Consider the following 23,758-nt stretch of genomic DNA (forward strand, 5'->3'; position numbering starts at 1 on the left):
AGGCCTTCCCTTGTTTTAAGGCTTACAGCAGGCCCATTGACCGCCACTGTGGCCTATTAGATGATATTTAGGTTTTGCGCTCTGTGGCAAGAATGTGGCACCAGCACTCAAAGTCGTGCTACTGTGCCATGCCTGGCGTTCCCCAGCAACGCTTATTCTCTTCGCTACAGTAGAAATCACTGCGGATCATGGCACCGAACTTAATCCCGCTTACAAAATGCCCATAGCATTAAGCTTATCTAGAGCGAAGGGCTTGACGCCCTTTCTATGACCCAAGCAGTGAAACGCGGACCAGCTGATTCTTACCGAGCTCAGTGGTTCACTTGCTGTAACTGTTGACGCATGAAGTGCTCATAACACGCTAAGCCGCCTTACATCACCGTGCCGTGTACCCGTGACAATTTTAGCCAGTAGCAGACCCAAATAGTGCTAGATCTATATCTGTATCTCTCTTCAGAAGAAACATCGGCTACCTGTGGAGATCTAGAGCCCCTTGATATGGGACGTATCGGTAGGCGACGGCAACAGTCCGAACCCAAGCCGAATAGTCTATATTTTCTTTTATCCAAATTAGGTGGTGAATCCGGAAAGAGCTGCTTGGCTTGACTACCCACATGCCCAGTCGAAGCACTGCACTCACGGCGAAGCATATTGTGGGATTTTCTTTGCAAGCCAGGAGCTCTTCAACCTGATCTAACCCTAAGAATTTGTCTGCCGAAGACATAGTTTTATAACCTCCCCACACTACAGAATGAGCTCATCAGGTTTTCAGGTGGTGATTTCTGCGTCTATGTCAAAAGAAGTCCAAGACATGCGATGTCAGTGATTGAATCTGTGCCAAGTGCCGCAGTAGCAGCGAGCCGAAGTAGTCCTGGCATGTGCCAAACACCACTGAGAGAGAGGCGTACCAAAATGCTTGCCTGCAACACTGCTCGAGTTGCTCGGGAATCCTCCTGGGCCCTTTTGCTATTTGTTTATCAAAAACATCAAGTAAAGCAATTTGCAAGGATGATCATAAGTGGTGAACTTCCAGCAATTTTGCTTTTCCCGCAGTGACGGCCCTTATTGAATTGTAGTATTTTAGTCCGAAGCCGCTTTTCCCCTTGAAGGCGTTTCGTGGCCTTACGCTTGTGCTGCGTCGGTTCTCCCTGCTGGCGTCGCCTAAAGCGTCGAATCAATCTATTTCTCGTTCCACTGCGAGAGTTATTTTGACTGACACTAGCGTGAACTTCAAGGATATCAGAGCAGAACAATTTTGCCGGAGCTAAGTGAACGGACACGCCAAAGGGAATGTCATAAAACACAGTCTCCAGAAGCTGTGCAAACCTAGAACAATTACTGGTTTCGCCACATCGCTCGCATTATCGCTGCCTTTAACAAATTCTTCCATAGGAGTTGAGTTTGATTTGATTGGCCACTGTTCTTCACCAGGAGGGGCTAGAGCGTGGCTCGTGGCTCGTAAAAGCATGGGAAGTAAAAGACCACGAGCATCATTCCGAGCTAAGAGGAGTGCTGCCAAGGTGCCGGCATCGCCTTGGTTTACAGCCTCCAAGCAGAGCGTTTGAAGTCGCGTGCTGACGCTTTTACATATTTAGCTCCAGCCTCTGACTTATTTGCGGGGCTTTGATTGCTGTATCTTATGAAGGGCATTAGATTTACCGGCATGCTGCTCTCCCCCTTTTCTACCTTCACCGGCTTCTGAAAGTGGAGAACGGACTGCTGTAAGCCCATCTGCCCTCTGTGTTTGAAGCCTTCCCTCATCTTGGATTGGGGCTGCACTTGCAGACTGATAGTCCTCTGGTCATTTGCAGCAGTTAAAAGCAAAAACATCATTCAACTAGGGTGTCTGCAGGCCTCCATTATCAAAGCAATGTTTGCACTGAGTTTAGATCGCATCTACAGAATGCAGCTGCTGCCTGCTCGTAAGCCTCTTCAACTTACTGGACTCACCGTGCTTTCCGGAAGACGGCATCACAGCCTGTTGCGGGCGTGACTGCCGTTGCTGAGGCAATGCTTTTAGATGCCAGGGCCGGCCAGCTTTGATCCAAGTGGCATTCATCACGTCGCTAAGATTAAGCCTTTTTCGTGGGTCGGGATGCAACATGCCTAGAACCAGCCGCTTCAACTCCGGTGACGGGTCGCCTTCAAATGCTAATATTTGCTGAGAACCAACGCAGTCCCTTCAAGAAGAAACCATATAAAAGCCTTTCAGTGAGCGTTTCAATTTGGTCGTGAATTTCTGTTGCCAGTGAATAGGCTTGCCGTTGGCTTGGCTGCAAAAAATTTACTTTTTGCAGGCGGTCTACGACTGATTTGTCAGCCTGAGCAAATGGTAGCTTTCCTTGGGTCAAAGCATAAAGAATAACGCCTGAAAGAAGACGAACCCGTATGGTCCAGTGGAGTCTAACGGATGGGGGCGACCTATTCGTAAACCATGATGTATCTTGCCTTGGATGGAATTAAGCTGTACGATGATTCTACTCATCGCGATTGCAAGCTACGTGAAGCAGTGCAACTAGTTGCTTTAGCGTGATTGCGAGAACTAACCAAGAGCCCAAACATCAAGTTGGAATGGACTTGAGTACTGTGACGTTTGACTCCAAACTTCAGGAGCCAAGTAAGCAAGAGTCCCTGCTTCTGTTCTCATACCCGTCATGCCAACTACGAAATGTGAGAGCCCAAAATCAGCAATTTTGCAGCGGCAACAATCGTCCAATAAAATATTTTCGAGCTTTAAGTCTCTGTACCAAGCAACAAAAATATTAGTTTATGGGAGCCCGGGGACATAACCATGTGGGAGAAATTCCATCCACTGAATTCCATCAAAAGGCCTGGCACTCGTTAAGATGGGGATTTTCTTCAATTGAAGCATTTCAACCGCTCATCCTCGGGTGATTATGAATCCGTTATGCACTTGCCTATGGACGATATTCTTGGAGTGGCAGTAATGCACCCCTTTGAGCACTTGTTCGAAAAACGCCCTCGCTCCTGCATTGTTCAGTGAAACCCCGCGGCGAGAAAGACCCTGGGAATATTTTTATTCATAAGCAGCTGCGTCTTTAGTGCTTTGAACGGAAAACATTATGCTAGTGCCCGAGTTTATTGCTGTAAAGGAGTTGAAATTACAGGGTTTTTCGCACGGTCCTCGGACAGGCGGCCCTGAGAGTGTAAGTGGCTGCGTAAGTCGCCGCGGCTGGCGAACTCCATCACGAAGCAGACGAATTTGGGGTGTGTGACAACATCCAGCATCTTGATTATATGCTTATGTGACAGGTCTCGTAACGCCTGTTAGAGATACGTCCAGCTTCAAAACTAACAATAAGGAAAGCGACTTTTACGGGAGAAAAATCCGTATTGTTGCTTCATTATTAGGTCGCATCTTGAGGAACGCAGTTGGGCTCTAATACAACGAATGAGCTTTCTCGCAGCTAATATTTTAAGGCAAAGGAAAAAAGTGTGGTGCTGCAACCGCCTTGCTTGTATTTCGACGAAGACCCGGTCAGCATCATCAATTTCCCTGAAGGATTGCTTGTTAATAAATTTAACTGCAACAAGCTCTCCTGAGAAGAAGAAATTTGGATTTCAGCTGACGCCTTCGGGTTCAACGTGTTCATGATGTGGACACCTTTTTCTCAGGGACGTAGCTATGCTGTTTTCAAGGACCATACACTGACTGGCGATTTAGGTAATGTGGGTTGCCTCTCGTCAACAACAGAAATTGTAGTTCTGCAATACAAAGGCTTACTTAAGAGGTACTTGACCTACGCACCTGTTTCTGGGTGAATGCCTTTGTACACCTTCCCAAAACCACCGCTGCCTATGACTTCTTTCAGAATGTACCCGCCTACCGCTGAAATAAACGGAACTGGCAAGATTGGGGTGAACTAGTGACACCGAAAAAAGCAATCTAGCACTTCCGGTAGGAGCTGAGTAAGCTCGTGCTGAGGCGCTAAGCGCACATCTTGATAGGCCAGGATATAAACTCTGCGTAACAGCGACCACTTTTGTACCTACCCCCGCCAGTGCTTCCCGCATGCCCAACGATAAAGTCTGGGCCTGTTGAGATATACACGAGATCATCATCCAGTATCTGGTCCATGTCAAATATTTCTTCTCCATTGTCGGAAAACGCTCTTTTTGCAGGCTCCGCTGTATTCGCATGACTCCCCTCATTGTATGCAGTACAAATGTTATCTATCTTCATGGCAACATCAGTGTAGCAAGTTCTATCAGTTCAGCTGCTTAGTGGGAATTGGAGTGATAGCTGAAGGACCTACTCAACGCATGCAGTGCGGAGCTGCGCTCAAGAAACGAAGCAAATGTGGCCTGGGGTGGCAGTTTTAGTTGCATAGGCTCGGACACTTCACCATTTAATGCGACCAGTATCCGTTTCCATCCGTACGTGCTTGAGCTAATTTTCTCCACCTCGAAATCTGGAAGGCCGAGCATTCTTTTGGGCGCCCTGCAATGTGAAAACAAAAACAATGCCGAGGCATCTCATTCTCTCTAAAAGCTGTGGTTACTCTAAAACTTTGCCGCGGGACGCAGGAACAGGAAAAGGCAGTGCCTCTTGCCACACCGAAAGTACAGGCCATTCGCTTTCTGTGGAATCACAGTTAATCAGACCCCGATTCAATTGCTCAGTCTGGTTTTACTGAAATCGGAGTTGTGCTGCCTGTTTAGCGCAGCCAGCTTCGCAGCGAGCACAGCAGACGCTTGCGATCAGTTAAAGCCCAAGGCCCCAAGTTACGTACACAGGATTGCTTTCTTCTACAAGCGAGGTTCTGGAAACTGAAATTCACCCTGTTTTTGTAAGAATATGGTTTTGATAAATTGGAAGGAGGGCTGGCTTGAGTTATTGTCGCGACTGCGTGTCTGTAATGAGAATGCCCAACCACGCCAGTGCCCAGCTTCACAGGCAAGCATGCGGCTTTCAGACTACGGTGCCATCCTTTGTAACAGCCTCCATGAGCATCTCAAAATTATCTCCGACATATGAAGTTAAACGGATCGGGCTAACACCGCGTTTTCTTCCCTCCCAGGGAAGTGACCTCGGCCATCGCGGCCTGCGTCAGATTGATTTTATCTAACTCTGCACGTGGCTTTAAATCTCTAAAAACTTTATATTTTATGAATTTACGGCTGATTCAGAGGAAGAGAGCGAGTCGTGAATCCGATCGAGGATTGGCGGCTGCCTCGCGTACACTGCACGCTAAAAAACAGAAGCGGGACGAAATCATGCTGCGCATAGAAAAAGTTCACGGGTCCTGAAAAATACTGCGATATAATTTATTGGTCTAAAAGAAAACTAAGGTTGAAAGAGTGCTACCATGTTACCAGATTTTAGAATCGCTCTGCAGCCTGTGCTGCCTTTCCATATACATTCATTGAGACCGAGCTCTAGCTTTACTAGGCTAAGGCCTGCGAAAATAACATATAAGACTTCCCGCTATTCTTTAATTAGCTCCAAGCTTGTGATATGCGTCTTGTGGACCTTCGCTTCACCACGTTCTCAACGCTTATCTCAGCTGTCTCTTCTGTCTCAAGATCAATGCTTACAGAAGTTCGCTTGGCTATTAATGCCGCCTCATGAACAAAAAGGGCAAAGGGTCAATGAGTCCAAGCAGCTCTAAATAAAATAAAAAGCAGCATATCACAGCACCAAAAGGCCTCAGAAGAAAAACAATTCACCAGCAGAAGCCATGCTCTTGCATTGCTTAGGTCGTGCTAACACCGTTTCAGGGAATACTGCTGTTTCACCATTTGCAGGATCATGAAGGGCTGAGGAACACTGTGACTGACTCACATTGGCCCTGTTGCTGGGTTCAATTAGAGGGCATTTCTTGCCTACTTTATGCCACTTGGTTTTTGCTACGGCAACGGCAGCTGGTAGCTTGTGCAGGGCGAAAGATAGCAATTAAGCAGTGAGTAATGGTCCACAGAAACAAACAAGAACATCTTGTCGTTCAAATCACAGTTATTCTTACGCACCGTTACGAATGCCCCGTTTCACTGTTGATGTGATTTTTTGCTGCACTACTCTCAGCGCGTCACTGAGCCTCTCTGTCGCAATCTCATTGCGTACTTAGGGCTTGAACGAAAAGACGGTGCAAAAGAGGACGCTCAGGGATTTGTTAAAAGAAGGCACAAATGCAGATAAAATTCTTGACGTATCATTATGTCTACTGGCAGCCAACTGAAGGGCCCATTGGCCGCAAGGAGTCGTGCTACTCTTTATTCTGCCCCATGCTTCCAGTAATTCAGTTTGTGCCATTCTTTCTAGCAGTGCGATGCAGCAAGGGGGGAAGTAAAATGAAATGGCTCGCAGTGCTTGCCGGCTACTATCGGGTTTCGCAAGCCAGTAGAAGAGTTACAGCACTAGGACGCCCTACAAGTGATTCTTGAAGAACCGCTGATAAAATGTGTCCGAAGCGGAGTAACATTTATATTTTTGCAGCTTTGGTCTGGAATCTCCGCTAGAGCTTGCTGCGCTTTTTGAAGTGTACCATCCAAACTGAACGTATGATTAGCCAAGTCAGTCTTCTTAAGAAACAGGAAAAGCGATAAATAGAGTTCCAGTAGTTTCAACAAAATGCGGCAGATAAAGAAGTGCTGCGATTACTTGTTGGAGACAGCATGAGCAAGTCTCCATGAAACCTACCAACCAGTGCAGTCCGTGAGGGTCGCTGATTGACCACTATACGAAATAGCCCATGAAATGATTAAAGCAAAAGAAAACGCAGATGCTCAGCTTTTAAAGCTGCGTAGACAGAGGAGGGCCTCCTGAATACACATCTTCAAGCTGCATACAGAATGTGCCACTCTCCTCATCTGCAAACCTATCAAGAAGCTCCGTCAAGAACATTGTCTGCCGAGTGAGGGCTTCTAAGGAGGGACTCTCCACGTATTTTATGCATTTCGGGTGGCATTCCCACCCCAACGTCAGTTGCAGGTGGTTCGCCGCGTTGTGCAAAGCGATGTGCTCAAATTGCTGATCTCCTGCATTTAATAACGTAAGTCCGCAGACGTGGAGGTTTTGTGCACCAGGGCATTGAATCCAAGAAGTCACACTACACGCGCTTGATTGCACTGGCGCATTGGCATTGTGCATTCAATTATGCCTGTAGACAATGGCTAAGATAAACACAGTGTGAGCTGTTGTTCTTAGGTGTTAACTATAATGGTACTTGAAAGAAAAGGCGGCGGTGTGAGGTGTCTTGAAAAGTTTGATACTTATCACAGGAAAGGGCTGGCAGGAAAGGACTGCGTACCAATGGTCATCACAGAGTGCTTTTGCTGGGGACGCTTGTGAATGAACGCTGTCACCAGTCGAATGACGGCAGTGTCCTTCCACTTCTCTAGTGGGAGGCCCCGTGGCTCACACATATCCCGAGCCGAAACAATCTGAACCTCTGCAGGTGTGAGAAATCAGTCGCAAGCTGAAGGCTTTTATGCTCATTGGTAAGGAATGCGTAAAACTGCGGCTGGCATGAGATGCAACGTGTCCGTCTGTTCAGGCGAGTCACAGAGATGGCACGCACATAGAAGACTCACTGAGTTCGGTCAGAGTTCTCTGAATGAGCGGAAGTAGCTTGAGTGTCTTGAGAAGGCCGATGGAAGTAGCGTTTGAAAGAATGGTTACTTGCCCACGTTCTGTGCACTTCTGCAACAGCCGTCGAACGCTTGACTCGAGGACAGCGAGGCGGCTTCTTATAACAGGAGAACACAGTGCAGGGCAGGGGCGTTTTGCTGTATAAACACTTTGGCCGCAACTATAGTAAAGCTCACAGAGCCAATCAGTTGGGCATAATGTATTATCCCAGTCAAAGATGTAAAAGCGAGCAAAAGGCTCCAAAGGGCTCCTCAGTGGCACTAGATATGCACGGTTCCTTGTGTCGGTGCACTCAGAGAAAGAAGAATTAGAGTCCATACTCGTCAATACACGAATTGGGTTAGTATCTGGCGGCTCGCGGCGGGGCGTGCCACGCACGAGAGAGTCAGCCGCATGGCGAAAAGGTGACGGGGAAGACGGCAAGTTTACTGTTCGCCCGGAATCGCCTACAGAAGTGTGTTCCAAAGGCAGAGATCTAACATCAGGGTTATTTGATGTATCTCCAGCTACGGGGCTGCTAGACTGGATGTTGTTAAATGTGCTCATCTCTGAAGACACTGGAGGAATTTTAGGAACTATGGAGGCTCACCGCCGCGGAAGAGCGGCGGCCTAATTAGGCTTAAAAAGGTATCAGTTAGACGACAAAGATAAATATAATAAAAATTCAAAAAATGCCAGGCAGCTTTCCACGCTGGATTAGGGGACTGCTCAGGCAATAGAGCATCGATTGGCTTTGTTCAAGCACTACACTGCTGTAGGGCTCAACAAAGCTGCACCTTCAATTGCCCACTGACAAGGGAAGGTTTCCTAAATTTAAATATTTCAAAGCACAGAGACCTCTATGTGATTGTGACGCTGCCGAGGTCACCGCTCGCGTGACTAGCCCCATGGAGCGGGACCCAAAGTTGCACGAAAATATTCCGACTAAAGCCATACACGCCAATAGACACTTTTGATATTCAGAATAATGTTATTCTGAGATTATTTAATATTGGTCTGGTGGGCATAGCAGGTCCAGCACATGCTGTAGTGCCTCGGTTATTCAACACTGTATCGAAGTCAGTTTTAGCAACGAAACCTCACACTGAACTGCCAACACTTTGAGCACATTCCCATCTCTTCTTAGTATTTTGTTTAAAAGTACTTAACATTTTTAACGCATTTGGTTGCTTCTTCAACTAAACCAGAGAACAGAAAGTGCTAGTCAGGTTCTACCTGCCGGAGCGACGAGCATTGATTGATCAGTCGTTAACTCCAAACAGTGAACGCCAAACACACCAGTCGAGCATCGAAGTATACTTATAGGTAGAAGGAGGGAAACACATACGCGGGGGCATTCTAGGGAAGGTTTCACTGCCTCGCTCAGTAATGGAGCCACGCTGGAGCGGCTCGGTTCTCGAGGGCACGAAGATTAATGGCTGGCTTGAAGGAGAAGGACGCTGCGTGCTTCCAAATGGGGTTATTTATGAGGGACAGTTTAAAGAAGGCAATTTTCATGGGAAGGGTGAGTTTCCCACCGCAGTAGGGCTAACAATCAGCCTACAAAACACAGTTAATGCAGTTTATGGCATGGCGCGAAGTTGGCCTGGTCCACTTAAAGCTTCAGAGCGATTTCTCGAGAATTACATCGATGGAACTGCTGGAAGAGATGGAAGAGCAGCGTGGCGACACGCAGTTAACACACAAAGCCACCCTGCTGTGTGCTAGCATATCCCCTGGAAAACGGACAATCCAGTGAACCATGCACCTCTAAAGTGCTGTATAAACTGCCAAATGGGATGCCAGCGAGCTGCTTCAAGCCCTGGGGCCAGGGTGAACGCCGCTACAGCCACTGTCTGCCAAGATTTTCGCAGTAGCATTGCAGTTCTGTATTGCTCGTGCTGCGTTCCAAGGACAAGTATCAGTAAACTAATCTCAGAAGAATGTGAATCGTTTTCAGGGGTTCTTATATATCCCGACGGAGGCAGATACACTGCTGAATGGGAGGAAGGCCTCGCAGTGAAGGGTAACTATTCCTTCAAGGACGGGCTTGCGTACCAGCTAGAGAACTGGAGCTACCTCGCTCCGAACGACAGAAGATTTGTAGAAGAATACCAACACGGATTTGATCCTCAGAGAGCGGTTCAACGTAGAGGGCCACGACTGCCGCAGGGGACCTATGATACCGGTATTACTTCCCGAGAAATCGCTGCTTGACTAGCCTCAATTTTCCCGTAAGAGTTGTGCTATGAGTGTGTCGCGTGGCTTTAATCAAATCTCGACATATTGTGGATGCGTTTGTGTAATTGAAGGGGATGGATATTTCAGTGGGGAAACGGGTGATATCAGATCTTACGATGGGCAGTCCGTGCTGGCAGTTCCGAACGCCCTCCTTGCAAACTGGATTGTTACGCAATGCAAAAGAGAACCTGAAAGTACCTCCCAAAAGCTCAATTAATGGAGGCTGGGTATGGGGAAGAGGCGAAGTGTTCCGCGTTTTGCGCAAGCTCTCGTGTAATTATCCTTAGCCACTTTTGTCTTAAAGCTGCAACTTGCTACAATGTACGAGCCTGTGCCGGGCAGCACGTCGAACGATGCACTATCAGAAATTTTGCATTTATGTGTGGAATTGTTCGTATTGCTATTATTGTGCTGCGTTGCACATTGGCTTGAGTGAGGCAGTTGCGTCCTACGTTGGCTGCGGTGCCGCTGTGTCCCCAAAGTTAGCTACAAATTAAATTTAGGCGGTTTTCTGAGTGCTACGCTGCTTAACTTTTGAAAAGAAGAAGATGAGGCAGTAGAACTGGGAAACACTTACACGCGGCTCAAATCAGCTTGCAAAGCCTTGGTAGGAGCCCACGCTGTCGTCGTTCCGACTCATCGTCTCCAATGCAGCTTATCTTGCATTTTCATGCATTACTGTAATGTATAATGAGGTTTGTGGGATCGTGGCCAACTTTCGATGCGAGTTTTGTCTTCCATTTTACTGTTAACGAAGAATATTGGTCATTTTTTAGAGTGTATTATGCTTCGCAGCAACCACAGTGAAGCTCTGCACTTCAGCAAACATATGCGGAGCGTTATGTTGCGTCGTTGTCCCCCATCACTTAATGGCGTTCATGGATATTCACTTTGTCAAAGCTGCGAAGCACTTTTACTGAGCCGCATCAAATTAGAGTGCTTGAAGCAGGCTATCACACAGCTTGCTTTCCATGAAGGCGCACAAAGTGCAGATCAGTCGGTGAGTTGATAGGTAGCAGGTTTTGAGCACAGTGGAAAGTGACCAAGCAGTTATTCAACAAGAAAACGTTTCTCAGTGGCAACGTGTGGGGAAGCAGGCTGCAGTATACCCAACAAGGCAGCATCCCTCTTCTTTGGCTCTGGTCGTGAGTGCGTCGAAGAGACTCGTCGTGCAGTCCTCTTGAAGATTGGCACGCATTGGCTCAATCCGCAAAGTGCCAAGAAGCCTTTCAAGATATTCTGATTGGCCTCCAGCAGAGTGTAGAGAAACACTTGCAGAGATTAAAGGCTGTCCACACCAAGCCATAAATCAACGCAAACAGCAAGATGAATGGCAGAAGTACAACAAAGCTGCTGCTTGTAATTGTAGCTGTAGTAGGCTACTGCCCGTTTAGCAAAGAGGCAAACATCTGTGCGGCACTGGGTATGGTAGGTCACTTGTCTCCACGTGCCCACACTGGTGTGCAAGCTACTCCGCAATATTTCGACGGTAATTCGGGGTAGTGTTCTGTTCGCAGCTTCTAGCCGCTCAAAAAATGTAAAATTAGCTTAAAGGTACATTCTTCTATTTTGTGGATACACTTTCGTCAAAGAAGGAACCGATGTCATGGGTTGACCTGAAGTGACCTAGGCCATCAGCAGTGGTGACCTGGTGGGCGCCAGTTCCCACTGCCCAACTCGAACCGGCAAATATAATGTGCTCCTCAACATATTGCTTTATTCCAGATTACTTGGGCTTTTTTTTAGACAAAAGACCCATTACGTCTCACTTTCATCATCTTCAGCACATGGAGGAGTAGTGACCCTGCGCCTGTGAAAGTGGGGTGTTTCAGCAACAGCTGAATTAGCAGGCGAACAAAAGAGCAACTTCTGGGTCACTGTATGGTTGAGGGCTGCATGAATCTTATAATTCAACAAAACGGTCTGAAGGCCACTGGCAACTACCGAACGTGCCAGCTTATTGCATGATAGGTCGCACGGCGTCGCCTTTGACCATCCATGAAGCCATTGACTTTTTGTCCCAGCTTTTTACTCCGATAGTGGATTATTTGCAACAGCAAATCTTTAAATGGATTTGTAGTCGGTGAGACAGGCAGTTGACGCTTTGTCCAGCTTTCACACTTCCCACTTGTACGCCGAGTCCGGAAATATCTGGACTCACGAAGCAAAGCATTACTGATCTTCAGCTAATTAAAATAACTTTAGCAATTATGGTGCTTGAACTTGATCTTTGTTTTCATTATTCTGATACTGCTCCACTTTCGTCACGCAGCTCGAGGTTCCTTTTGGCGTCCACTTTACTGCAAAGAGTCCCTGTTGAAATTCGTCCAGTTGTCCCCCTTATTTTACCAAACAAGGAAAATTTGAAATAAATGGCAGCGCTGTTTTAGATAGCGGGGAGCATCCTGGACAACTGGCTCCCGTGCATCCCATGAAACACAGGAAGCACAAAATGGAGAAAAAGGAAGGCACAGAGGAGGCGCTTTTTAGATATCACAAAGGAACCAGAAATGGAAGCACTGTTACCAGCGAGACCACGTCGAGCCTACAGGTGGTTCCTCATGACGCCCTAAAGAGCGAAACGCCAGAAAAGGACGAGACGAAGATGACAAAGGAAATAATCCGGAAAATTTGTCATGGTACACCTACCGATACACGGCTTTATTTAAAACCTCTAGGCTCTGAGAATATACAGACATTCAAAACCATCTGCACATTTTTGCAAATGTCGGATTTCCAGTCGCTCCCTATTATCTTGTTCAACAGAGACGGGACTGTACAACAGGCCAATCTTGAATGAAAAGCTATTTTTACATCGCCGTGGTTTCAAAAAAATTGAAAATCTTGAAGAGTACACAGAGTTGCGGGCTCTTTGGCTAGGTGGAAACAGCCTCCGCAGAATAGAAAACCTTCACCCCCTCTCGAAGCTAAAATGCTTGTGAGACAGTTGACACCAGGCATGAATCTTGCCTACATATTTTCCTTCCCCGCTTACAGTGGATGACAGCAATTGAACACTGTGTGACGATGTTTAAGGGTGGCTGTTTGAGAGCCTGGCAGCATGAGTGACAGCTCGATTTGATGCGTTTTAATTTAGGTTTTTAGAGCAAAACGGCCTAACGCGAATCGAAAATCTTGAATGCTGCCCCGAATTAGTCACTTTGGAGCTATCCGAGAACAGCATTTCGCGCATCGAAGGCCTTGAAAAGCTTAGCAAGCTCTCTTGCTTCAAGATAGCCCGTAACAAACTTACATCACTGACAGTGAGTCAAGAATGAATTCATCTCCAATATTAGATAAGCGATTTAAAACTGCAGCTGTTCCGGTGCTGCTCAAATTCTGCAGGACATTTTGGAGCTCACCAGGTGTCCGAGCCTAACAAACGTCGATCTATCCCACAATTATTTATGCCTCCGCAGTGACGGTGGAATGCTGTGCAGCAAGGGAAACGGCACCTCAGCGCCAACTGTTGAGCCTCCAGAAGCTCCAAAGGAAGAAGACAACAAAATGGGGGTCTTTGAAGAATCAGATAAACAAAACAAAGCCCCCCTAAGTGATGCTTTGTCCACGAAAGACCAAGGGGAAACAGAGCAAGAAACACTCAGCACTCCCCACCATGAATCTGACACAGCCGTTGTGGAGCCACCAAGTGTTGCGCCTGGCGAAAAAGCAGCCGCTGAATTTGTGGAGTGTTTCAAGGCCTTGCCTGGTCTCGCTTCGCTCTACCTAATGGGAAATCCAGTGACGAGCCAAATCACGCAGTACCGTCGGACTCTCATTGCGAGTGGGGTGCAGTGGCACAAGCATCGCGAGAACCCTTAATAGGCAGCTGCTCAATATTCCAAAAAGATTTCCGGATTTCATGCACATCAACCTCTTATTCGCACCTGATATGAGCTGCCTCAAATTTATTTAAAAGCTATTTCCGCTGTCGTACTGAAATCTGCTTGCAACTGATGCTCCCAGACCTGCAAGCGCTTCGGTTCCTGGACGAGCGCCCAGTTAAAGAACAGGACCACGAAGCAGCAATCGCCTGGTTCAGAGGTGGTTGGGAAGAGGAGCAAAAGGTTGTCAAAGCTCACCGCGAGCGCGAACAAGAAATCCTACGAGGCCACGTTTCGACACTGAGGCGGCTGCAGGTGCGTTCCCCAGTAACCCTTCGATAAGACCATCGGATGAAGAACAGACTGATGAGGCCGGTTGGTAGAGCTACAAAAATACGTGCGATGCTGACTGGTGAAATGTACAGGAAGAGCACCGACAGAAAGTCAAGCTGGCTCTGGACAGAATAGCTAGAGAGAACGCTGAACGGGAAGCCAAAGGTCCGTACGGTGGATTGTTACGGTGTGGCAGAACAAGCAACGATGTCGATGCATGGCCTCTATGCACGTGTATGCGTGACTCCGCATACAAATTGTTTAGCTTGTGACCCGTATTGCGGGTGGTTACAATGGTGACATTTTGATGAGTCAGAGGCATAGTTGGTTCTTCAGTAGAGCGATTAGTGGCGCTCTAGAGAAACAGGAACCGAAGTTTAGTGTCTGTCCAAAACGAAAGATTTTCAAGGATGTTGGTATTTTTATTCAGGCACCTTCCAGAATTCAAGTGAGCGTGAACTTGAGGCCAAGACGCTCTGTCAGAAAGTTACCAAGGCATGGCTAGCAGGCTCGGGAAGCTTGCAGGCTTGTGGCACGCAGGAGCAGAGCACAGATGCTGCACTGACTAGAGCGCATGCGACAAGCTGCCATGTGGAAACTTGTGGGCCTTCTGAGGCCGCATTTTTCAGAGCGAAGAATACAGAACCCGCCGCTACAAAAGCTGGCGCTCCCCAGCTTTCTTAGTTCTATTGACGTCAGATGAAACATGCGAATACCTTGGCTGAGAGAAGCTTGTCACACTAGCTGGACAAGCTTCAACTGCGCTGGAACTTGAAACTGGCAGCGTACAACTCGTTTCTTACAGCAAAAGCACGTGGCTGGCTGCTGCAACCTCCTGAAATGCAGAGTCTTTACTATATTCGTCTTCCTGGTATCCAAGTGGTTTTTCAAAGTGCAATGCGAGTGTACTTGTAGTTGGATAATATCTTAGTTTCACTAGCTTCTTCGCAAGGAGAAGCAGATGGTGCTGGCGAGGGCGCTAGTGAGGACTAAATGAGAATGCTGGAGCCAACTCAATACACATCTCCGCAACAACAATTCCGTCTAGTGACAGCTATGACTATTGTTGGCAGTTCTGTAATGTGAGGACACTTCCAGAGTATTTTTGAAGACCCTAGTGTTTAATTGGCTGCAAATCTAGTTCTTCGGAACCATTCTCTGCCCAAGACAAAGCCAAGGGAACTGTGCAGCTTTGACACAAAGTAGATAGGCATTTCACTGCTTCAGTATTCGTATGAGACGGGCAAGAGTCTATTTTGCACTGAAACGGCTGCAAGGGCTCCATGAGCTGCAAAGGTCAGGCGCAGACGGCGAGTAGCGATCCAACTTTTGAGTGAGAATGAAGTTTCCTGTGGCATTTTAGTGATTGTGGCTGACGGTAGAATGTAGAAGCACAGTTGAAGGGGGAGCATAGCGCACAGACCATGTAGCAATCAGAGTCGCTTGAAACTACGAACAAGGAAGGCTGCTAATGCTTTCACAGCGCCCGCTTCAGCTTTCGATTTTCCCTTGAATTGAAAGAACTGCGTAAGGGATCAACCAATGGCAATTGCGCCGCCCGCAATGTAGCTTTCATAGTATTCACTAAGTGCTTAGTTGGAAAGTCCATTCCTAGCGTATCCGTTCAACTTCTCCAGCTTCACAATGACCTTCGCTCGTGCTAGGCATGGTATTGAGTGCTATTTACATTCGAAAAGCCTACAGAGGACCTAACGATGACATCAATGCCTCCTGAAAAGAGTTAAAAACCCGAAAAAGTGCGTCAGCCGGGACTCGAACCCGGGTCGCAACCTTGGGAGGGTTGCATCCTACCCCTGGACTACTAACGCGGCGAGTTGCATCCTTCACTCACCCGCGATATTATTGATTTTCTTGTTGTCTTCAAATAAACAAAAGAGAGCTCATGCGCGTTTTTTTATGGTGTAGAAACTCTGGTAGGTAAGAAATATCAAGCTTGACTGAGGTGACCTTCTACCAAGCCTAGGATGCTCCCTATGCAGAGTTAAAACTCTGCGCCAGAGATTACGGGAGGAAAAGCAATAGGTTTCTAGCTTCAAGCAAAGGCATTGTTTCCTAAATAACTACAATTCTAGTTATTGAATTCCGACCAAGAAACCACAGGGCTTCCTGCATGCAGAGCGCTCAACCAGGTGCATGTACTTCAAGACTGCCAAATCCCGCGTGTCTAGCTCGTCCTGCATGAGCTTTTCAGTTTGACCTCAAAAAAATGTAGATTTATATTAAGCCCAGAAGATCACAGGCCAGATCTCGCACGAGGCTACACAGAACGGATAATGTCAGCAGAACGTGCGGACCCTCCCACTTGGGTGACAAGCGCTCTTGTTTCCAGTTCTATTTTAGGTATTTAATTAGCTTTAAAAGGCCTCCATTAATGTTTTCAATGTAACTCTCCAATTTTGGCTGCGCAGATGTCCACAGATGTATCCCAACTGCCCTGGTGTTGGGCAGCGACACAGCAACGGGGAAAGCTGAAGTAGGAAAATCCTTTAGTTCAAGTAGTCAGAATCTATTTAGGGCCCTTCGGCAACACAAGGGCAAGCGCATGCACTACAACTAGCTTTCAGCGCGTAGTTGCTGGTGTCAGTAGGAATGCAGCAGCAGCTGCTGCAGCAGCAACAGCTGCAGCAGCAGCAGCTGCAGCAGCAACAGCTGCAGCAGCAACAGCTGCAGCAGCAACAGCTGCAGCAGCAGCCGCTGCAGCAACAACAGCTACAGCAGCAACAGCTGCAGCAGCAACAGATGCAGCAACAGCAGCTGCATCCGCAGCAGCTGCAGCAGTTACTTAGTGGTGGCTGGCCCGTGGGGGCGGCGCAGCGTAGGCCGCCTGCTGCAGCAGCAGCAAGGCTGCAGCCCCAAGAGCTGGCTTTGATGCAGCAGCTGGTGCGGCTGCAGCAGGAAAACACGAGCCTGAGAGGCTACGCTGAGCGCGTAACGAAAGAGCTGCGGAGCGCGCGCTTGGCTCAGGCCATTGCTGCTGCTGCTGCTGGCAGCAGTGGCGGGGACGCTGCTGCGCAGCCTTCTGCTGCAGCAGCAGAGCTGCAGCAGCAAGCTGAGACCCTGCCGCTGCCGCCCTGGTGCCTGAACATGCAGCTCGTGAGCCCCTTGCTTGCTGCTTACGACGAACGGATCGCAGAACTCCAAGAAGAAACAAAAGAAAAAGAAAGGATTATTGAAAGTTTCAGCGCGAAAGTGGCAGGAGTGACACGGGAAAACGAGCAGCTAGCTGAAGAGCTGCGCAGCAAAACGGAACGGCTGCAGCAGCTGTTCGAGGCGGAGGCCTCGGGGGCCCCCGGCAGCAGCAGCGGCTGCAGCAAAACCTACGTGACGCTGCTGCAGGAGCGAAACGAACTCGAAGAACTCTACAGCCTCACTTCTGAACAAAGTGAAGTGCTGCTGAGTCAAAACCATCTTTTGAAATGCCACGTGCAGCAAAGTGAAGCAGCACTGGAGGAAATGCGCGCAGTGGTGGCCGAGACGGAGCGCCGTGCTGCAGCAGTAGCAGCAAAAGAGCATTCTCTGGCGAGGCTGGAGGACTCTGTGGCGCAGCAGGAGCAGCAGCTGCGGGACGCAGCAGCAGCAAACGAGGAGCTGGACAAGAAGCTGAAGGCCAAGGAAAAAGACGCAGAGAAACTGGCTGCTGCGCTGCAGGAGGCGCAGCAGCAGCAGCAGCAGCAGAACGAGGAGCTGCAGCGCCAGCGCGCCGCCGCAGCTGCGGCAGCCACGCTGCAGCAGCAACTCGACGACCTCAAGCAGCACGCAGAAGCAGCAGCAAGAGAAGCAGCAGCAGCTAAAGAAGTGGCGGACTACTTGGAGCAGCGGCTGGCAGCTCAGACGCAAGAAACAGAAGACACAAAAAAGCAACTCGACAGCACCACGCAGCAGCTGCATGCGCTGGTGGTGGAAAAAGAGAAAGCAGCAGCAAGTGCTGCGCTGCTGCAGCGCCACCTGGACCAGCTGCGCGGGCAGCACGAAACGGAGCTGCAAATTATAAAAGCTGCTCAAGGAGAAACTTTGGAGAAAAGAGCTCTTCAAGCAGAAGGTCTTGGGGAAACTTTGAGGAAGCAACTGGAGTCGCTGCAGCAGTCTCACGGGGAAGCCACGGTGAAGCTGGAAGCAGCAGAAAGGCGCGCAGCAGCAGCAGCAGCAGATGCAGCACAAGCGCGGGCCGAGCTCGCTGCAACAGTCAAACACTTCCAGACGCTGCAGCAGCACCAGCAGCAGGCCCATGCTGCTGCTGAGGCTGAGGCCACGCGGCTCAAGGAGGCGCTGCACGAGCAGAACAAGGAAGCAGCAGCAAAAGCTGCAGCACTTGCTGCTGCCAAGCGGCAGCTCGAAGACAGTCTTGCTGCAGCAGAGACTGGCCGGCTGTCGCTGCAGCAGGAACTCGCGCTGCTGCAGCAGAAGCTGGACCAGCTGCAGGAGGCCTGCAGCGGGCAGCAGCAGCAGCTCGCCGACGCTGCAGCAAGACTCGCAGCAGCAGAAGCAGATAGAGATGCAGTCAAAAGAAAAGCTGAAAAAGAAACAGCTGATGCTAAAAGACGCTGCGAAAGCCTCACAGCTTTGGCTGAGGCCAAAGTGGCGCGGCTGCAGGAAGCAGCAGACCGGCGGCAAGCAGCAGCAGCGCAGCGGCTGCTGGAGCAGCAGCAGCGGCAGCAGCAGCTCAGCAGGGAGTACGAGCAGCAGCAGCAGCAGCTGCAGCAGCAGCTCGCCAAAGCCGTTGCTGCCAACACAGCACTCAGGCAAAAAGTTCATGAACTCTTAAATGGCCTCGACAAGACGCTGCCCCCAGAGTCACTTCTTGAAGATGAAGCAAACTCTGACGGCTCTCTTTAAGTTTTTCTTTTTAAATTTCAATTCTTTTTTGCTGCTGCGAGTTACTTTTGTTGTTTCTTTCAGTTGCTTTTCTCCACACAAGTTGCTGCTGCAGTTTGAATTTCCCTGCTGCTGCTTTCTCAGCCTCAGCTGGCCTGCATGCATGCTGACCACTGGTTACTTGGCTTGCTGCAATGGTCACCAGTGGTCCACAGGCAAACAGTTGCAGCAGCTGCTGCAATAGCCACTGCAGCAGCAGCTGCGGCTGCTGCTGCAGCAGCTGCAACAGCCACTGCAGCAACAGCTGAAGCAGCACTTGCAGCAGCAGCTGAAGCAGCCACTGCAACAGTAGGTGCAGCAGCAGCTGCAGCAGCAGCTGCAGCAGCAGCTCCTGCAGCAGCTGCAGCAGCAGCTGCTTGTGGAGCTCCACCTCATCTAGTCCTTCTCTATTTGTATTTGAGGCTCACTCCCTCTGCATGCAGTGTTTATTGTAAACATTTGAATTCAGAGAGTGCACAAGACAGCTCCAACTGCTGCTGCTTCTGCTCCCGCTACTGTTACTTGCCACTGCTGCTGCTGCTGCTGCTGCTGCTGCTGCTGCTGCTGCTGGATTGCGCAGCTGCACCGCCTAGCATGATGTGCTGCTCTGCATTTTAGATTATGCTGCAGGTGCATCTTTTGCTTTTTTCTTTTTCATATTTATTTTGCTGCGCAGTCACTTTATTCTTGTGGCTGCAGTTTTGCTGCAGCATATATTCATGTTTGCTGCACCCTTTAGGGTTACTTCCCTAAACCCTAAACCCTAGAGGTCCAGTAAGATGCACCTTGCATATTTCCAGCCCACGCACTTCTACCGTCTCCCTAAACCCTAAACCCTAAACCCTAAACCCTAGGGCACCGCGACACTGTGCTGGAAGTGTCTCAGCACAGTGCGGTCGCCACGACAAACTTTGGCGGCAAAGCTTTGAAGCAACAAAAATAAATAAAGATACTTTTCAGATATGGCTAAGCTGCAGCAGCAGCAACAGCAGCAGCAAAGGCAGCAGCAGCTGCCACCCGGCTGTTCATTTTCAAGTAGCAACTAGGTCTTAGTTTAGGGTTTAGGGTTTAGGGTTTAGGGCTCCGAGATGGAAGTAAAAAAGCTGCTGCTGCTGCTGTGTGGTTGTGGCTGTGGCTTCTGCTGCTGTTGCTGGTGCTGCGCCGTTGCTGCTGGTAAGCGCGCAGTTGCTGCTGCTGCTGACCACAACACAGGTGCAGCAGCAGCAGCAGCAACAACAACAGCAGCAGCAGCAGCAGCAGCAACAGAACGCAAAGGGTGTTTGTTTTGCAAAATCTACAAGTGAAATAGCGTATCTTCACGAAGAGAGCATCATGGCAGATTTGCACAAAATAAATCTCTTTATATTCATAAATAACAAATGAACACATATTTTATATCTAAATATATATTTAGATGTATATATTTGGGAATATATTTAATTCCAAATATATATATATTTAGATATTTAAAAATATATTTAATTCCAAATATAATATATATATATATATTTAGATATAAATATATGTTCATTTGTTACTTAAAAATAAATGCATTTACATAAATGCATTTCTTGTACTTCTTCAACATCTGGTGTTCCATAATTCAACTTTTCACTTTTTAATTTTTAATTAATTTGTGATTAAATTAATTTTTTAAATTCGAAGTCTCATTTGCATGCAAAGCCCCATTTGCATTGATTTGCTGCTGCCAGCGTTTGAGTTTTTTTTCCTTTTTTTAATTGCTTCTTTCAGATTGGATTTCAAAAAGGAATTTGCATTTTAAATTGTAATAATTTTATTTTTGGTCTATTTGTTTATTTATTCAAAACTTTCTCTTCAAATTCTTTTTCTTGCTTCTTTTAGATTGGATTTCGAAAAAGAATTTGCATTTTAAATTGTAATTGTTTTATTTTTGGTTTCTTTTTTAATTTATTCAAAACTTTCTTTTCAAATTTTTATAACACATCCGGGTCGCGATTCAGCAACTCTCTCGCCAACACGTCATAGTTTATCATGCCCCCATCTGAAACTGCTTCAGGCACCTGCAGCAGCAGCAGCAGCAGCAGCAGCAGCAGCAAAAGCAGCAGCAGAAGCAGCAGCAAGAGCAGCAGCATTGAATAAAAAAGCTTTCGCTGCTGATGAACGATAGGCCGCTCATTCTATCGATTTCACGTGCTGAAGCGAGTTGATTCGCGCTGCGCTGATGAACTAAAAAGCTGCTGCTGCTGCAGTTCTTGTAGCAGCAGCAGCAGCCGCAGCAGAACTATTACTTTCTGCGCATTTGCTGAAGAGGCTTTCCCCACAGTAGCAACCGCAGCAGCAGCTGCAGCAGCTGAAGAAGTGAGCCCAGCAGCTGCAGCAGCCGCCAGAGCAGCAGGACAAGCAGCAGCAGCAGCAGCAGCAGCAGCAGCAGCAGCAGCAGCAGCAGCAGCAGCAGCAGCAGCAGCAGCAAGTTCAGGAGCATCCTGACCAGCAGCAATCCCAGGGCGTCTTACTTTGAGAGCCCATTCGATGAATTTGTCGGCCTCTTCGTCGGAAAGAGGCTCTCCAATTTGCTGAAGAATGAATCGGAGTTCTGTAGTTTTGATTTTTCCAATTGCATCTTGATCGAAAACACGAAAACACTCCAACAGCTTTTCCTCCTTCATGGACTCTTCAAAGAACTCCGACTCGCAAATGCTCAGAAACGTGTGCAGCCCCAGCTTTCCGGAGCCTTCGGGGTCGAATTTTTCGGCGATTTTTCGCAGAGTGGCCTCCGAAGGTGACTGGCCAACGGAGCGGAAGAGTTTTGCAAATTCTCTGAAAAAATTGCATGCAAAAAGAGCCCAAAAGACCCTTTTGGATCCTTCAGTTTCCTGTTGTTGCGGCGAGCGGCGGTGCAGCGAGGTGCCTGTACACCCGAAACCGCCGGCGAAACCGCCTGAACTCTCCGCCCGAAACCAGCATTAAAATAATCGAAAATAAATCGCAAAATGACGCAAATATGTTTTCAAACAAGTTTAAATGTTAAATGCAGAATGAAAGTCCAAATGGACTTGTCCATTGCTGCAGTGTCCAAGAGTTGCATTTCATTTGCAAAAGGTTTCGCAGGACTAAGATCTGCATGGTCCTTTGCGGGGGTAGTTCCCAGTTCCTAGCAAGAGAATTAGATTTAAATTGTTTCATTTGAATTAATTAAAAGAATTTAATTTGTTTTTTGAAAAAGAACGACAGACTCGAGAGTGACGTAGCCGTCGCCGTCGGTGTCGAAAATGCCAAAGGCTGTCTTGAAACAGTTGGCTTGCGCTTCCGTAATTTTGTAAACAACATCTCCGATTTTGGCCATTTTCTGCAAATTCAATTTGCAAAAATTTGCAAAAAAGAAATACTCTTGAATCCCAATTGCAAGTCTCAGTGAGCTGCTGCAGCTGCTGCAGCTGCTGCAGCAATACTAGCAGCCCCCGCCCACGTGTGCTGCACTCTGTGCAAGATACGCAGCAGTTTATTGATGCAGCATTCAGAGGTGCTGCTGCTGCTGACCTGCTTAACTAACAACTGCTGCTGCTGCTGCTGCTGCTGCGGCTGCTGCTCTCGCTTTGAGGCGCTGCAGCAGGGAGCTGCTGCTGCTTCTTCTGGCGTGTGCTTAGAACGGCTTAGCAGTGTGCTGCTGCTGCTTCTGCTGCTGCTGCTGCTGCTGTAAAGAAGCTGCGAGCTGTACTATATCTTGAGTTCAGTATAGGGGGCCCCGGCTAAGCCGACAGCAGCAGCAGCAGCAGCAGCAGCAGCAGCAGCAGCGGAAGCAGGGGTTGCCGACTTCTTCGCTGGGGAGTTTGGAAAACTATTAATTTGAATAACTATATTATTTAGAATATGAAGAATGACTTATAATTTGAATTAATTTAATTGTGGTTTAGTTCCGAGCTGCTGCTGCTGCGGCGCTGCGCGCTGCGCTGCTGTTGGCTGGGCTGCAGCTTCCGCTTCCGCAGCGGACTGTCGGGGTTTAGGGTTTAGGGTTTAGGGTTTAGGGTTTCCAATGAGGGTTTAGGGTTTGAAGTTTGTCCCGGGGCTGAGAATATCACGGAGGCTGCCCGATTTTTTATCGCATTCGGGGTGGTGTGTGAAGGTGGCGACGGCAGCAGCAGCAGCAGCAGCAGCAGCAGCAGCAGCAGCAACACGCCGCCTCAAGGGCATCTCGCCGGCACAACTCTTCCAGATTGAAAAGTTCTTTTAAAACAAACTTAGTTTTTTGTTTGCTGCGGAGAAGGAAGAACAAGGGGCGCCGCCCGGTCTCGGCTCCCGTGCAGGCTGCGCAGCAGCAGCAGCAGCAGCTGCTGCTGCTGCTGCTGCTGCTGCTGCAGCGGCTTGTAGCGCCCTCTTGGCGTCTCGACTCAGCTGCAGCTCGCGCCCCGCGCTGCACCCTCCGCCTCCTCCGCTGCAGCAGCAGCAGCAGCAGCAGCAGCAGGCCTCACCGCCTGTCGCTTCCCCCGTGGCCCTCACCCCCCCTGCTGCTGCTGCTGCTGCTGCTGCTGCTGCGATGTGGGGCCGCATCGTCAGCAGCGTCAGCAGCGCGCTGGACTTCAACCAAGCCACCCTCAGCGGGTGTATCGACATCGTCTGCGTGCGCTGTCCGGTGTCTGGACAGCTGCAGTCCACTCCTTTCCATGTTCGATTCGGAAAAGCCAAATTACTTCGTTCCAGAGAAAAAATAGTTTCCATTTTTGTCAACAGCAAACCAACTTCTCTCTTCATGAAGCTCGGAGCAGCAGGCGAGGCTTACTTCATTCAAGAACTCCAAGACCCCCACCAGGTCCCCGAAGAGGACCTGGCCAGCCCGCTGGCCTCCCCGGTCCAGTCCCCCAGACGCAGCAGCAGCAGCAGCAGCAGCAGCAGCAGCAGCAGCAGCGGCGGGGGCGCGGGG

General features: G+C 48.7%; 3 protein-coding genes across 3 annotated transcripts; 2 read left to right on the forward strand and 1 right to left on the reverse strand.

Moving 5' to 3' along the window:
- Positions 1 to 13,788: 13,788 nt before the first annotated feature.
- On the forward strand, positions 13,789 to 14,673 carry ENH_00032910 (leucine rich repeat protein, putative; the record flags this gene model as incomplete). The annotated part of the gene is made up of 3 exons (XM_013584933.1): positions 13,789 to 13,971; positions 14,082 to 14,154; positions 14,420 to 14,673. The coding sequence occupies 3 exons, from the start codon at positions 13,789 to 13,791 to the stop codon at positions 14,671 to 14,673; spliced, it is 510 nt and encodes a 169-aa protein (XP_013440387.1).
- Positions 14,674 to 16,599: 1,926 nt separating this feature from the next.
- On the forward strand, positions 16,600 to 18,843 carry ENH_00032920 (non-muscle myosin II heavy chain, putative; the record flags this gene model as incomplete). Its single annotated transcript, XM_013584934.1, has 1 exon — positions 16,600 to 18,843. One exon carries the CDS (start codon positions 16,600 to 16,602, stop codon positions 18,841 to 18,843), a length of 2,244 nt encoding a protein of 747 aa, XP_013440388.1.
- A 1,973-nt stretch (positions 18,844 to 20,816) lies between these two features.
- ENH_00032930 (calmodulin, putative) lies at positions 20,817 to 22,186 on the reverse strand (the record flags this gene model as incomplete). The annotated part of the gene is made up of 3 exons (XM_013584935.1): positions 20,817 to 20,903; positions 21,357 to 21,660; positions 22,077 to 22,186. 3 exons carry the CDS (start codon positions 22,184 to 22,186, stop codon positions 20,817 to 20,819), a joined length of 501 nt encoding a protein of 166 aa, XP_013440389.1.
- Positions 22,187 to 23,758: the final 1,572 nt, after the last annotated feature.

Source organism: Eimeria necatrix, genomic scaffold (assembly GCF_000499385.1).
Source record: "Eimeria necatrix Houghton genomic scaffold, Enh_scaff23, whole genome shotgun sequence".
In the NCBI taxonomy this organism is placed as follows: domain Eukaryota; phylum Apicomplexa; class Conoidasida; order Eucoccidiorida; family Eimeriidae; genus Eimeria; species Eimeria necatrix.